General features: G+C 34.5%; 1 protein-coding gene across 1 annotated transcript; it reads right to left on the bottom strand.

Moving 5' to 3' along the window:
- Positions 1 to 3,031: 3,031 nt before the first annotated feature.
- On the bottom strand, positions 3,032 to 13,374 carry LOC134268229 (uncharacterized). The gene is made up of 2 exons (XM_062750422.1): positions 13,219 to 13,374; positions 3,032 to 5,603 (listed from the first exon to the last, which is right to left on the bottom strand). Exon 2 carries the CDS (start codon positions 4,949 to 4,951, stop codon positions 3,905 to 3,907), a length of 1,047 nt encoding a protein of 348 aa, XP_062606406.1. The 5' UTR covers positions 4,952 to 5,603; positions 13,219 to 13,374; the 3' UTR covers positions 3,032 to 3,904.
- Positions 13,375 to 14,910: the final 1,536 nt, after the last annotated feature.

Raw genomic sequence — 14,910 nt, 5'->3', positions numbered from 1 at the left:
AAGGGACACGGTTAGTACGTTCTCATCTGAAGGACCGGTCTCCACATCCCAGAGTTGGATTAACCCGCGGCGTAAGGATCAACTCTTTACATTTTGCAACTCTAGAGCAGACGCTCTAATAGTGAAAAGTGGAATAAAACTTTTTGAGTCGGGCTAATTTTAATTTAGGCCTAACCACTGTGCCACGCGGGCGACGATGATATTGATGTCGGGGACTGTATCGGCCACACAAATTTCCAACTCATAGCTATTACAGACCATATGGTTTTCTAAAATTGCAATATATTTTAACTTCTGCATCTATATTACTGTTGACAGGGCAAAGGGTTCCAACTACATAATATGTAATACAACCACACACCATAGACACCCTGCTATGTCGGGGAGGACACATGCATGTGGGAAGGAACGCTTCTTTTGATGTTCTCCAATGCTTATTAACTAGGCCTATTTTTTATGCCCCTGTAAACGAAGTTTCGGGGATATATAGTTTTTGTCGTGTCCAGTCTGTATCTCTCTGTTTGTTTTTAACCTTTTTTACTTTTGATTTAGTGAGCTATGACTTTCATATTTTGTTATGTGTATTCCTTGTGACAAAACCTTTCTGTGGGTATCACCAAATTTGACCTTTTGACCTTGACCTTGGAGTTTGACCTACTTTTACATGAAAATTTTAAAATTTTACTTTTGCCATATATTTTGAACATGACACCAGGACATTTATACTTCACAGACGTACTGTTTGTGTGTTCACTGGATACCAACAATCTTGACCCTTTGACCTTGACCTTGTAGATTTCCTTACTTGTGAAAAAACTTTAACCTTGGCCATAACAGTACTTTTGAACGATAAGGGATAGGGCTTTCATACTTTATATATGTTATCCTTGTGAGAAGACCCTTCATTGTATACCAAGAACTTTGACCCTCTGACCTTGACCTTTGAGATTGACCTACTTTAAAAAAGCAATCCTTGACCATAAATTTAAAGAGTCAGGGCTAGTGCTTTTATACTTTACATATTTGATCCTTATGACAAGATCATTCATTTGATAACAATAACTTTGTCCCTTTGACCTTGACCTTGGAGTTTGACCCACTTTTACTTGAAAATTTTAAAATTTTACTTTGGCCATATCTTTTGAACAGTAGACACCAGAACATTTATACTTCACATATGTAATGTTTGTTAAAAGACCTTTCACTGGATACAAACAACCTTGAACCTTTGACCTTGTAGATTTCCGTACTTGTGAAAAAACTTTAACCTTGGCCATAACTTTTGAACTGTAAGGGATAGGGCTTTCATACTTCATACATGTAATCCTTGTGAGAAGACACTTCATTGGATACCAAGAACTTTGACCTTTTGACCTTGACCTTTGAGATTGACCTACTTTAAAAAAGCAAACATTGACCAAAAATTTTAAAGAGTTAGAGCTAATACTTTACATTTGATTCTTATGACAAGATCTTTCATTTGATAACAACCACTTTGACCCTTTGACCTTGGAGTTTGACCTATTTTTAAAAAAATTGACCGTTGACCATAACTTCTGAACGGTTAGGGCTAGTAATTTCATGATGATTTACATTAAGTATTTTATGTGGCAAGACCTTTCATTTGATACCATTCAATACATTGGCCTTTTTGTTGACCTTGGAGATTTTTGTACTTATTAAAAAACTTTAACATTCTCTCTACTTTCAAATTTCACAATTGTTTTCCAGTGAGAATACCCTACGTTTGGTACCAATTAATTAAATTAGCATTTAAGAAAAGCTTAATCTTTGCTATGTTGCCATACGGGGGCATCAGTGTTTTACAAACACATCTTGTTCTCTTCTGGAGACACCATGACACGCTTCTGTTGACATGTAAACAAAACCATCTTATTTCTCACTACTAGTCTCTTCACATCATGTTCATGTAAAAATATTTGCCTTGTACGTGGATTTAGATCTACAACACTTCACAGGCACCTGAATTTTTATCAAATCGCTAAATACCAAATATCGGTGGGTAGACTTTTTCGATATTTGGCTTATTTAGCGACTTATTGATAAAAATTCAGGTGCCTGTGGTCAATTCTGTTTAAAATCGGTCCATGGTCAGATGGTGAATGATATGCTTGTTTAGGATTTTACAAGAATGCAGACGACGGAAATACAGTTACTACGTCACGTACCAGCGAAAGATAACTCTCTGAAAATTTCACAACCTCGTTCAAAAGTTATTTCCCTTTAAGATAAAGATCTAGTAGATGAAAATTACCTACAGAAATATCAAATTTAAGAAATAAATTCCTTTGATGGCCCTTAATTACTTTACATTGGTGAAAAGGTGTTTCGGGGCATAATTTGTTGGTAAACAAGATGAAAAAATCACATTTTAAACTGTCATTTCCAATGAAAATTTTAGAAAACCACTCACGAATATGGAATTTTTTCCATGTTAGGACAAAGAAAATGTAGCCAAATTGCCTACAGTCTTTCAGAAAACGGTAAATTAATTTGTATATATTATATTGGTCTTTGCTGTAAAGTACAGGAAACAGAAAGTTGAAAGAAACTATGAGGTCAAAAATGGATCTAGCACCAAAAAGTTTTTTAAACTTTGTAAACTGTCATAAATTGTGTTACAGTTTTTTCTCCTAAGGATATTCTCATTTACAAAGATAAAAATAGTCACCCAAAATCAATGCATCTAAAAGGCGTAGATCTGGTCCAGAATAAGAAGAAACAAATCAAAGAAAAACAGTCAAACTTCGTTATCTCGAACACGATGGACAACCAGGAATGATTGAGGTTAAATATTAACTTCACAGGTCCGTGTTTTTGTATCGCTTATTTGGGGTTTTGAACAGGAATGCTGATTTCCGAAGTTTAAATTTGAATTTTACTACATACAATTTAAATCAATGTGCCTAAAATGATGAGGATTTGCTTCTCCAGGAAACAAACAGTAACAGGAAGGTGGGGGAGGGGAGTATGACTCTTCTAATGGCAAAATGACAACACAAAATTACAAACTTTTCTAGCAAAATATTTATTTACGAAATGTACCCTATACAATCTGCACCATAAACAAGTGATTCCCTTAGTTTGTGTCAGTATTGTCAACCATATCACATATGCTGACATATAAGTACATGTATGTGTGTATTTATACTACATAGAATATTGAACTTATATTTCCGGGAAGACTTTACATATCTGCAAAATAATCTTCAGTGAATGTAAACAACAGCGTTATTATTAAATATGTATCCAATATAATCGTGACTTGGTCATTGCACACGCGGTCATGCATTGTTTAATCCTAATATCAGCAGGTAGGAAAACAAAAGGACGCAAAATATTCTTCCCCCAAAACGTTTTCTTTTTCTCAATTAAGGTCAATGTATACATGTTATATAAATGTACAAATGTGATAATCTGTTTATAAAAACTAAAAATGAGGAATAGAAATAAATGTTGAAAAAGTTAAGGTTCTTGTTAAAATATATGAAGAACACATTTTGTTTATTAAGTACGCCATGATGTGTTTTTAGCCTGTTTATAATTTTAGGCATGTCAAACCATTACATAACACATTATCTAGGTAATAGGGGATCGCTTTAGATAAAGAATTTCCTGTTCTGTTAAATGCAGATTTCACAGGTGAAAAGAAATTCTAATCCATCAGTAAACACATTGCAAGTTAAATTCCTATCCACAAACAAATGCCGTTTTGACACTGGATAATTGATGTGAAATTCTGCATTTATTTAAAGATATTTCACAAAAACTTCAATTGTACTCCATTGGTACATCAGAATGAATCGTCTCCTGAGCGTTATCGAATCCTTAAATCTTTGTTGGACCTTTTATGAATACAAAATTGAAGCACCTGAACTGAATATTAACGAGACCCTAGGTCATCCGAATAACCGGAACTTGATTCACTTGTGATAGTCATTTGACTCCCGTTTGGGATATTTGGAGGGTTGTCTAACACGTTTTCAAAATGCATGGGACCAGAAATAATGCTGTGATCAGCTGTTAAGTCAATGGCGGGTCTTTCTAATTTAGTTACGTGGACAAAGCAACATGGAGTCGATATTTCTGTCTTTTTTGGTGGTTTGTATTTAGGGGCTTTCTTTTTCTCGGATTTTCGCCTTTTGTGTTTCGTTTTACTGAGACTCATGATTTCGTCATCAGGATTTGACGTCAGCTTATCTATCGTACTATGAAAATCCGAAGCGGCGGTCGAATGATCGAAACTAAGTCCCGCTAGTCTCGTGTGATCCGTAGACAGGGACATTGTGTGAAAATTCGGGTGTTCGGCTTTATAAGTCGACAAATGATCGATGGCGTCTTTCCAGAGAAGAAAGCCCGTGCCTTTTTCCGCCAAAACAATTTGTAACTTCCGGTTTCTGTGATGATCCCCCGTGTCTAAAACCAAGACGGGAATCCCTGTCATGGCGAACTTCCACTGGTCTTGATTTCCTTTAACTTTCCCAAAGTAAAGATTGGCAAGACATTGACACACAAAAACTTCAGTCTTATGACTTCGATAAAACATATCCACTTGCAATAAATCCTCTTCTGTCACACCCTCGGCAAAGTTACACACATTAAGTCCAGGCCTTTTTGACCCACTAAGAGTTGGGTCCGAAATATCGGATATTGTTAGTCGTTCTTTACTCCCAGATAAGTTACTTTTGCCCTGAGGGCCGAATTTATCCACGGCATCATACTTCTCTGAGATTCTGTTAATTCCTTGTTTGGCCTGCTGGGCCTTTTGTTGCATATGAATAATGTCCTCTGTCGTACAATAGGTACTCTCGGGGCTGTCCTGAATCGTTAGGCCCTCCATTGAGGGCAAAGGCACACTACCGAAATCTGGCCCCGGCTGATCGTCTACAATAGGAGGAGGAGGTGGCGGTAGCTCCATAGACACATCCATCTGTCTCAGAAAGCTTCGTATATCCTTAATATCACTGTCTCGATAACAGCGTTGTGTATTCTTAATGTTATGGTTGTAAATCCAGTAAATATATCCTGGTATACGTTAAACTATACATGTAATTGTTATCAAACATGCACACGATTACCGGAACACACTAACAACACTGATTTAGCATCTCACTGCGATGACGGCGGAAATTGTGACGTTCGACTGTATCCTTAATTCAAGATGACTGTGTCGGTTTTCTTAAGGCAAAACAATCACAAGAGTGCAGTGTTATTCTCCTATATAAACCACTTATAACCGGAGATATATGTATTTATATATCCAATCATTTACTGGTCAAAATATACATGTAACATTATGTATATGATAGATAAAAAGGAAAATCGATTTTTAAGGAGTTTCAGAAAATTTCCCTCTTCCTTGTACATTTTTATCATACATGCTTATCATGTAATTAGACTCATCACACAGATATCACAAAATTATTTTAAGGTATCACACGCATAGTTAAGGTGGTATCTACGGAAGCTGTGACATCACACGTGTATTGCAGGTTATGCTTTTTCTCACTTTGTAATTCAAATGGAAGATCAGTTGCTGTTTTCAACATCAATCAGCAGACTTGCAGTATGTAAACGGTGACCTGTGTAAAAAAAAAAAATGTTTATTCAAATTAACTTTTGAACCAAGAGTCTCTGAGGACACTATTGCTCTACTGATTACAATACAAGTTAATCTACATAATATGAACTTCAACTGTATTATCGAGAAAGGATGGGATGTTTAAGTATCATAAACTGATGAGAATGTAAACAAGACACTTCACAAATATTCATCTATCTGTTAAACGGAAGGATATTTCCCTCAAAATCAAAAAAGATATTTTCAAAATTCTAAGGATCAGTTTAACCTAAAGACGGGAAATGACTCCTCCAGGAGTAGAATGCCTTACATTCAGTCCCCTGATTGCACGCAATAATTAAACATTTAAGGTCACACTACTTTTGATAAAAAAAATTTTAAAGTCTTTACATTGGAAACAAAAGATGGAGAAGGATAACATATCTATGAGACTCGTTTCTACTTCCTTTGAGTTTACAATGTTAACACGGAAACACGTTTTGAAACAATTAATCGATTTCTAAACAAAATTTCCCTCTCTGATGCTTCAACAAGTGTTTATGATTGACTCTTATAAAGAAATGACCATATAACTCTATGATAGATCTAAAGGGTGTGTTCGATTTTGTTCAATCTCTGCAATACACGTTGTTTCAATTCCTCGAAATTAATCTCTTACTTCGAGCGATTGAACAATTTGATATTAAGATGAAAATTATAACGTGGGAAACATTTTCAGTTAATTGGGAGGGCAACTTATTTAAAATCTCGACAATTAAAAAGAGTTATTGTGGAGGCACAACTGTATCTTATATGTAGCAACGAATATAACAAAAGGGACGCAACTGTAGCTTAGCTTTGTTTTCTACAATAAACTTCAAAATATCCCCCTCCGCTGGAAGGGGATTCTTCTGATTGGTCTGCCGTGGAATATCAAATCAGTTCATGTTTATTTCAATATCAAAGCCTGGTGGTATAGAGGGGTCAGTAATTTAATACTTTTCCTTTTACAACCCATGTCATACTCTTTGTTTGAACCTTCGTAATTCCGTACTCTAAAGGCAGTTGTCGATCCTGACGGTAAGGAACAAGACACCTTAATGTGCATTACAGAACATTCCATAGCAGGACCCTAGCAACAAAGGTGAACAAAATTACGGTCAACATAACAAAAAAATCAATATTATCTTCTTGAAGAGACACTGATTAAACCAGAAACAGCTAACTTCAAACCGCGATTATGTTGTACCGCTGGTTAAACAGATCGATAAATAACTTAAAAAAACATTTTTTTGGAATATTGACGGTGACAATATGAATATTTTTCTGTAATTTGACGGCTATAAGCATCTTGTTCCTCTTCATTGCCCTCATTCAAACTTTCTTGTTTAAGCCATTAAGTCCTTTACACAGCGAACATTAGGAGTGTTCTAATCACAAGAACGCTTACAGAACACTTGTCTATTTCCGAATTCTCCTGCAGATTATGCTTCTGTTCAAGTTCTTAGAGGATGACATTTACTCACTTTTTTTCTAGACTGGTTCTGGATAAACTGGTTATATTAGCTATGATGAATTGCAAACGGGTTTTGCCACTTGTTTCACTCAGTACTTAGACTTACATTAGCATTCTTTCTTCATTACAGCATCATTTTTTGTAAGTTCTTAGCCTTTTATCTCGTTATTTGTATTTTTACCTTTAATAGGGAAATTATACTATCATTCATTTATTCATTTGAACATGGACCTTAAAACTTTGATCTTTTCACCTCAAAATCAAATAAATAGTCTACTTTAATCATAGGGAGATTTATATGCAAAAGCTCATCTTCTGCAGAATTCACCAAAAAGTGTTCCCAAAGCACCGAACGTGCAGACAGACAGGCCCGCATACATTCCCTAAAATAGAACCTTTTAACGTTAACTTTATGTACTGGAAGTCGAATTTTTTTTCTAGGAAAAATGACTGCATGGATTTCATAGTTTTTTTTTAAAGTACTTTTCAAAAACCTGAACTCACAATTTTTTTTTAATTAATTGTTCGTAGGGCAAGTATTTTATCAATTTTTAATTTTTAAATAATATCCGATCACGTGGGGACGAAAAGAACTCACAATTTTAGATAGTTTTTCAACTATTTCTCTTTCGATACTTATTCTGCATATATAATTGTATATAGTCTGACGGCGTACAGTTCCTACCAGCTACTGTACTTGACAAACCCCCATATTCTGAATCACACCTCCTGCATGCATATATATTAAAGCACACAAAGATTTAATTCGTTTTACAAGGAATGCAGCTCAGCTCAAACCTCGGCATACGTACTCTGTGGTGTTTTAATTAACACTTCTTACATAATGTATATTGTACTTAAAAAGTTACTCCCAAATGTATAAGATGAATCAAGCCTTTGTTTTTCTGTATAATGAGCCATGGGAATAACTATGACAGGTCGTATTACAAGAGTTGTCGAATTACAGAGCATTGTCCCGGCAACACACCCTCCACTCGACATATAACCTTTTCAACCCGGTCATTTATCTCCCAGGCTGTGACGAGTAATTTATCCCGGGGTCCCAGGATGCAGAGAATATCGCAAGAATCAATAGAGATTTCTGTTATCGCAATAGCTCGTCAGAGTTCACAAATATACTTGTATACATTGATCAATATCCATACGTACGGGCCTTGTTTTTTGTTTACTTGTTAGAAAACCATCCCTAAAAAAACAGTCTGCTGCTGGTTTTAACTGGAAAGGTGATTATGACACTTTCACTTCGAAATAATACAGTATACATATACATGTATATGATATCACGTGAATAGTATACGCGCCTATTTCATGGGTCAAATAAAATAAAAAGCCACATGTCATTGTGAAAAGTGTTTTTTTTTTATTTAAAATACAAATATAGAATTTTTTCAATAAAATATACTATTAAAGCATGGGCGTCGGAAGCAAATTGAAAGGGGTGGGGGTAATTTTATATGCCTACATAATGTCTCTTTTTGCAAAAAAAGGTAGGGGCTGGGGTGCTAACCCCCCCCCCCAGCCCTTTCGGTCCCGACCCTATATAAAGTCTAGATTTCTTCTTTACCAATCGTAATTAAAACGTTAAAGGCTTAAGTGAGGCGACCCCCTGGTAAGAGAGACAACTTTCCAATAAAAAATTCTAATGATGCTCACTTGACTTATCAGAGTTTGATAAATTGCTATGTTTAAGTCGTCCATTCGAATAAACTTTATGATGGAAACATATAATTTCTACTTTCTATTGCCTATTTAAAAAAAAGTTTCATTAACTTTGACAAATACATTCAAATGTAAAATTTAGAGGATATTAATGAATGGACAGAAACCAACAAACAGACGGATACATCACTCAAGCAATTAAAACCATTAGGGTCATAAATTAAGCTGTTCTAAAGAATTACAAAAATATTTATTAGCCTGCTGGTTTGTGCCAGACTCAAGTGATTACTGAGTGTTATTCTTACATCACATTGTATATATAGAGAAAGAGTTCTGCAAAAACTTCTCTCGAGCAATTATCGAGTTGTTAAAAATGGACGCCAGATGTCTCTACCTCGCGATATACGACAGCAGCCTCATCCCCAAAAAAGTCGAAATGTACTCATCTTTTATCTTCCTGCTCTCTTATCATAATAAGTGTACTTGCCAGTAATTAATTAATAAATTAATTAGAATGCTCTAATTCACAAGCATGAAATGTATGGAAATAGTGCATGAACAGTATTCAAGCTCAAATGTCCATTTAACAATAATTTTCAGGTGCAGAGCAAACATAGACCTCTAAAACATCAGAAGTGGAATCAGGTGGCATTGAGGAGTAAGAATCCCCTGCCCACCGGTCACATCCGCCGTGTTATAATGATATCTGCACCTGGTAATTCTAAATCAAAGATTTGCAAAAATCTGAATAAATCTTTGTAATACTTCAATCGATTTACAAAAATCTAATGAGTCAGAGATATATATGTCCTCTACAAAAATTTGAATTTTTCAATTAAAAGTTTGTCATATAAAAATTTTGATTGAAAAATTCAAATTTTTGTAGAAGACAATAAGCTTAATTTCAGAAACTAGAAAAATCTTATAGAACAATAAAATTTCATCGTGATACCGGTATATATACAAAAATATGTTACAATATATGAAACATTTCCTAAATGTAAGAGGGAAAGTAATTTAAGTTATTGAAATGTAGATCAACCTATCAAAAAGAATACTTAGTCAATAAAAATTGTCGCCCCATTCTTCCTGTTAACAATTACTGGGTAAGGATATATAATAGGGATGCATTATGACTATCATATAACGTACAAATCTATTGCTATTGGGTCATTAATGAGCGTATTAAGCGTATTGATGTATCAATACAGTATATACATGTCACTATACATGTGTACATGTGCATCTTGTATCAGCTAAGAGATATAATTTCCGCATCATAAAACCGATTGAGTGTCGCCACGTGGGCTGGCATCATCATAGATCTGAGATAGAGAATGACATCCTGCTCTGACATAGATAAACAATGATAAACAATCGGGATAACGAACACATCACTTAGGAACTGTCAATGTGCATGTGTGTGCAGGGCTGGTGGAGTAATTGATAAAGAATGATAAAAATCTCAATCTGATTTATGTACACTTGTTCATATGATGTCTATTATAATATAATTCATACATGGATCTAGAGGGGGTCGGGAGGGGGGGGGGTCAGGACCCCACTGGAATTTGCAAACGGCCATCAATAAAATTCCAATATAATTAACACCCAGACTAATGTCTTCAAGGAGGAGGAAGGGGTATCCAGTGCTTCCTTTCACACGATACGGTTTGATTAGGAGTTATACAAATACTCAATAATTAATGAAGAGTGGAGTTAAGATAAACCTTCACCTTTTCATAGCATTCTACACACAACTCGGTATAACCAGCAATCTGTCCTATTCCATGATCTGTCAATCAGTTTGAGCCACTGTACGTAATACTCCCACGCAGACATGCATGCACGTGCATTTATTAAAAGAAATTCTGATTTGTATGAATCAGGTAAAAAATAACATGACACAGAGATTGTGCATTAAGATAGAAAGGATATCGCGTTTTATGTTCCTTTTTCCATTTCTCTTTGCCATTGAGAAGTTTTATGACAGAAGAAATCTTGATAAAACGAAAATATATTGACAAAACCTTCTCCCATGCATTTCAGCGGCCTTGGACGCCACAGGTAGTATATAAAGCACAAAAGCTACAGAGATTTGATATTTTTTTTTTTTACATAAATCAATGCTTTTAAAGAACTCTACTTCGCTTGGCAAGTTAAAAATTCATTATGCTATTTAAACCCTTAATTACACAATGAGTCGATCAATATTTCCGTATGAATTTATTGCATGCAATACATTAAATCTAAATGATTTAGAATCTATAACCAAAACGTATAATCTTTTTAGCGAGAAATTTCTAATCGAAGATGCAAAATTCCTTTTCCTAGATAGATGCGTGAGAGAGAGAGGGAGAGCGAGAGAGAGACAGAGATCGAGAATATTAAATGACAATTTGTTTGAAATATTTGTGCGTCTTCACCAATAAACATACACTTAAGGGTTAGTATATACATATGTACATTTAAAACCTTCTTTTATCTTCCCTGTAAATACTCAAAATTCCATTTGTCAACTCATAAAAGGAAATTGAAAATGGTCATAAATCGAATACAATTGACTCACGTGATATAAACATTCCAGATCCAAAGCGTGTTTACAAATGCATGCAGACACACGGAACATAAAACTAATAACTACATGTATATAAATAACATAAACAAGTGAAGTAAAAAAAATTTTTATAAGAATTTTTATATTATTAACATAGATCTTCAATATCTTAGTATTAACGTTTCATAAATATCGTATATATATGTGTGTGAAATATGTGTAAATCAAAACCATTAGAGGGTATATTAATCAAGGAAGTTCAAAAGCCGTCATAACTATTAGATAAACCGAGGAAGGTTGTGGGAGGTATTTTAAGTTATTTAAAAATAGGTATGCGTATTTGGTTATCTTAAATCGTCGCATATTTCAAAAATTTCCGAAAATGGCCCACAACAATATATTCCTCGTATCTTATCAGGAAAGCTGTGTACTTCCTTTATTTCCAACTCTCAAAGTCAACAATAATTGTGACACTTCATTTTAAGTCGGTAGCAACTTAAAATTTCACCTTTATTGATAAGAATAGGGGTAAAAAGCACATTTTAGCGGTTAGAGGCCCCTCAGGGTAAATATTGGGTTTATAAATTAAAATTTTTCGTGCTTTTTTGTTCGTTACTGGGGGTACGAAAGTCGATGCAAGGTTTAGTGAACAATTTTGATACAGAAATCAGATAAACAAAATCAAATAAGTAAAACGATATTATAATTCTGCTCTAATGGTAAATTTCTCTTTCTAAGTGCTGTTTTCAATAAGATTGTTTTTGTGTAGTTTTGTGCCAACGTTCAACATATTGAAATAATTAGATTAAGTAAAAGATAACATTTCCCATGTTCTCTATGACTAATAATATATTTGTTGGGTAAGGAATAGGAAGAAGAAAAATCCCCACATCTCGTGAGAAAGTGATTTTAAGTGATCTGTTTCAGCATACAAATATATTTTTTGGTATTTGGCATAGAAGTTTTCCCTTGGTTTCATTATACATGTACATGTGAATTTCAGGGTTGAACATACAGAAACCGACAAAAACAGAAAGAACATTTTTTAGGGGTCAAATGGGGATATGTTAATAGCTAATAAATTCTCTATCAATCACTCCCCTCTCCAGTATTAATTTTGTGTTTGTATCTCTCGTTCTCTCTCTCTCTCTCTCTTTCTCTCGGACTCCCTTAACCCTCTCGATGATCGTGATCTCTGCCCCTCTCTCTCTCTCACCCTCCCGGGCCTCCCTGCCTCTTCCTCCCTTTCTTTCTCTACCTTTCTACCCCACCCCTCTCACGCTCTCTCTTCATCAATCTCTCTCTCGCTCTCTCTTCATCAATCTCTCTATCTGACTCTGTCACTTTCTCTCTCTGACTTTGTCATGCACTCTCTCTTTCTCTCTCTCTCTCTCTCTCAGACTCTATCTATCTCTCTGACTTTGTCACTTTCTCTCTCTCTCTCAGACTCTATCTTTCTCTCTCTCAGACTCCTCTCTGTCTCTCTCTCATGAAAACAGTTGTTACACAGAGGTTAAGCTTCATCCAGATAACATATTTATGCCTGTCGCGACCATCGCTCCGATTACACATAAAAATAAACTATTAACAAACAATGACAGAGGGAATAGGAAGGATGGAAAGATTTTCTATTTAAGTGAGTGTTGTCATGGAAATCAGGAGCATATATTAAACACCCCCCCCCCATCTCCTCGTGACAAATTGTTACATCTGTTGATTAAATTAATTACTTCATGTACTTATTGAAAACTAGACATCCCACTTTTTTTTTCTTCTAAATTTGAATTTATCATTTCTAACATTTGTAAAATGAAGACAACTTATATTTATAACAGACATTTATCGTGTTTTCTTTTAAATTCTTATACAATGGTATTGACTTACCTCTGGTAAATTAGGTTTTAAACATCCTGATCGAAAAAAATTCCCGGTACAAATGATTCACTTTAAACACGTGGTGAAATTCACAGGTAAAAAAATTCATGGGTTGTTTACAAAACGTATTACTCAACGATACGGAAAAAAATAAATCGGTAACGTGCTTTTAACTAGATAATAAATGCAGCACTTATGAACCTAAGCGCTAGCTGTTCACAATATGCGATGCAGGCGAGGGTTTGTTTCAATGGCTCACATCCGAAAGTGAATCATAACATTTGTGTGCGTTTTCGTCTGCAGGATCGATCGGTTCCTCTCTCGTCTGCCATCACGGAATGACATTTACCTCAAAACCAGTGGGCGGATCAAAAACAAGTTTTTGCTTTGGTATTTTCTAAATGTATCCTGTTGCATGACTGAAAGAGAGGAGATTAATTAGCCTTTGCTTATTTGATTAAATATTTACCACAGCTGACCAAAGACTCACGTTTAAAAAATTCAGTCTCGTACTATAAACTTATAAATGTATATTCCAAGGACATTCACTTTTTTAATTATCAGTAGAATAAAGTGCAGTAAAACTTAATATGGTGTTATGTTTTACTGCGAATAAATGTTGATAGGGGAAATTGTCGTTGAATGGATTTTTTTTTTTCTTTCTCTCTTTTCTTTTAAGTTTATGTTATTATTTTCTTTATGCATTTTTTCTCCTCAATTTTTCTTCAACTATGTATTCTTTATAATTCTCTTAATATTAATTTATAATACATGTTTTTTTTTTAACTTAAAATATGTACAGTATTAAATTTAATTGTACCATGTGTACCTTGATCTCAAATGGAGAGAACTAATATAGGCCCTTGGCCTGCTGTTCAATCCATATTCATATTGTACTCTTTGTATATTATGAATAAAATACTTCTTAAACGAAATGAATTGATTTTTTTCCCATTTTCACTAAATATAGAATTTGGCTATAAATATATCTTATATTCAATGTTTATACGGAAAAATAGCTTTTAATTATATGATTTATTGGGAGAATCTCGAATAGACCCTCTGTTGTATACTAGTATTATCTATGTACATGTACATTAAAAAATTCAGTTTAGTTCTTTAATTATTAACTTTTTATTTGAGCTCATGTGCAAATAAATCTTTTAATCAATTAAATAGTGATCTTTTTTCATTAAAGTTAAAAAAGTCATTTATACAAATGCATGCATGGCTGTTCAACCAAAGTTTTTATAAATACATCATGGTTGTACTTCAATCCCCCCCCCCCCCCCCGAAAAAAAAATCTTGTTTCGTTCTGATTGAATTATAAGGATAAAACAAATGATTTCATGAAACAACACTTTTGACAATGTGTTTTGTGATTCTTTTAAAGTAGAAATAAAACGGTATGCATGCATGTAACTCCTTTCTGGATCACACATAAGAGAGAGAGAGAGAGAGAGAGAGAGAGAGAGGTATACAGTAATATTAGAAATACTTCTTCAGTTCTGCGGAAGGCTTCACAGTTTTTAGAGGTGGGTCGGTGGTAATATCTGTGCACGTGTCTTTTAATGATTTTTTGATCAATATTTGTCCCGTTGTCTGTCGTTGTCGTCGTCGTAAACTTTTCACATTTTCATCTTCTTCTCAAGAATGACTGGACCAATTTCAACCAGACTTTCCACAAAGCATCTTTGGGTG

The sequence above is a fragment of the Saccostrea cucullata genome, unplaced genomic scaffold (assembly GCF_032062105.1).
Source record: "Saccostrea cucullata isolate Sc308-1 unplaced genomic scaffold, CSIRO_AGI_Scuc_v1 ctg4209, whole genome shotgun sequence".
In the NCBI taxonomy this organism is placed as follows: Eukaryota; Metazoa; Mollusca; class Bivalvia; order Ostreida; family Ostreidae; genus Saccostrea; species Saccostrea cuccullata.
This window is presented reverse-complemented; position numbering and strand designations above follow the sequence as displayed.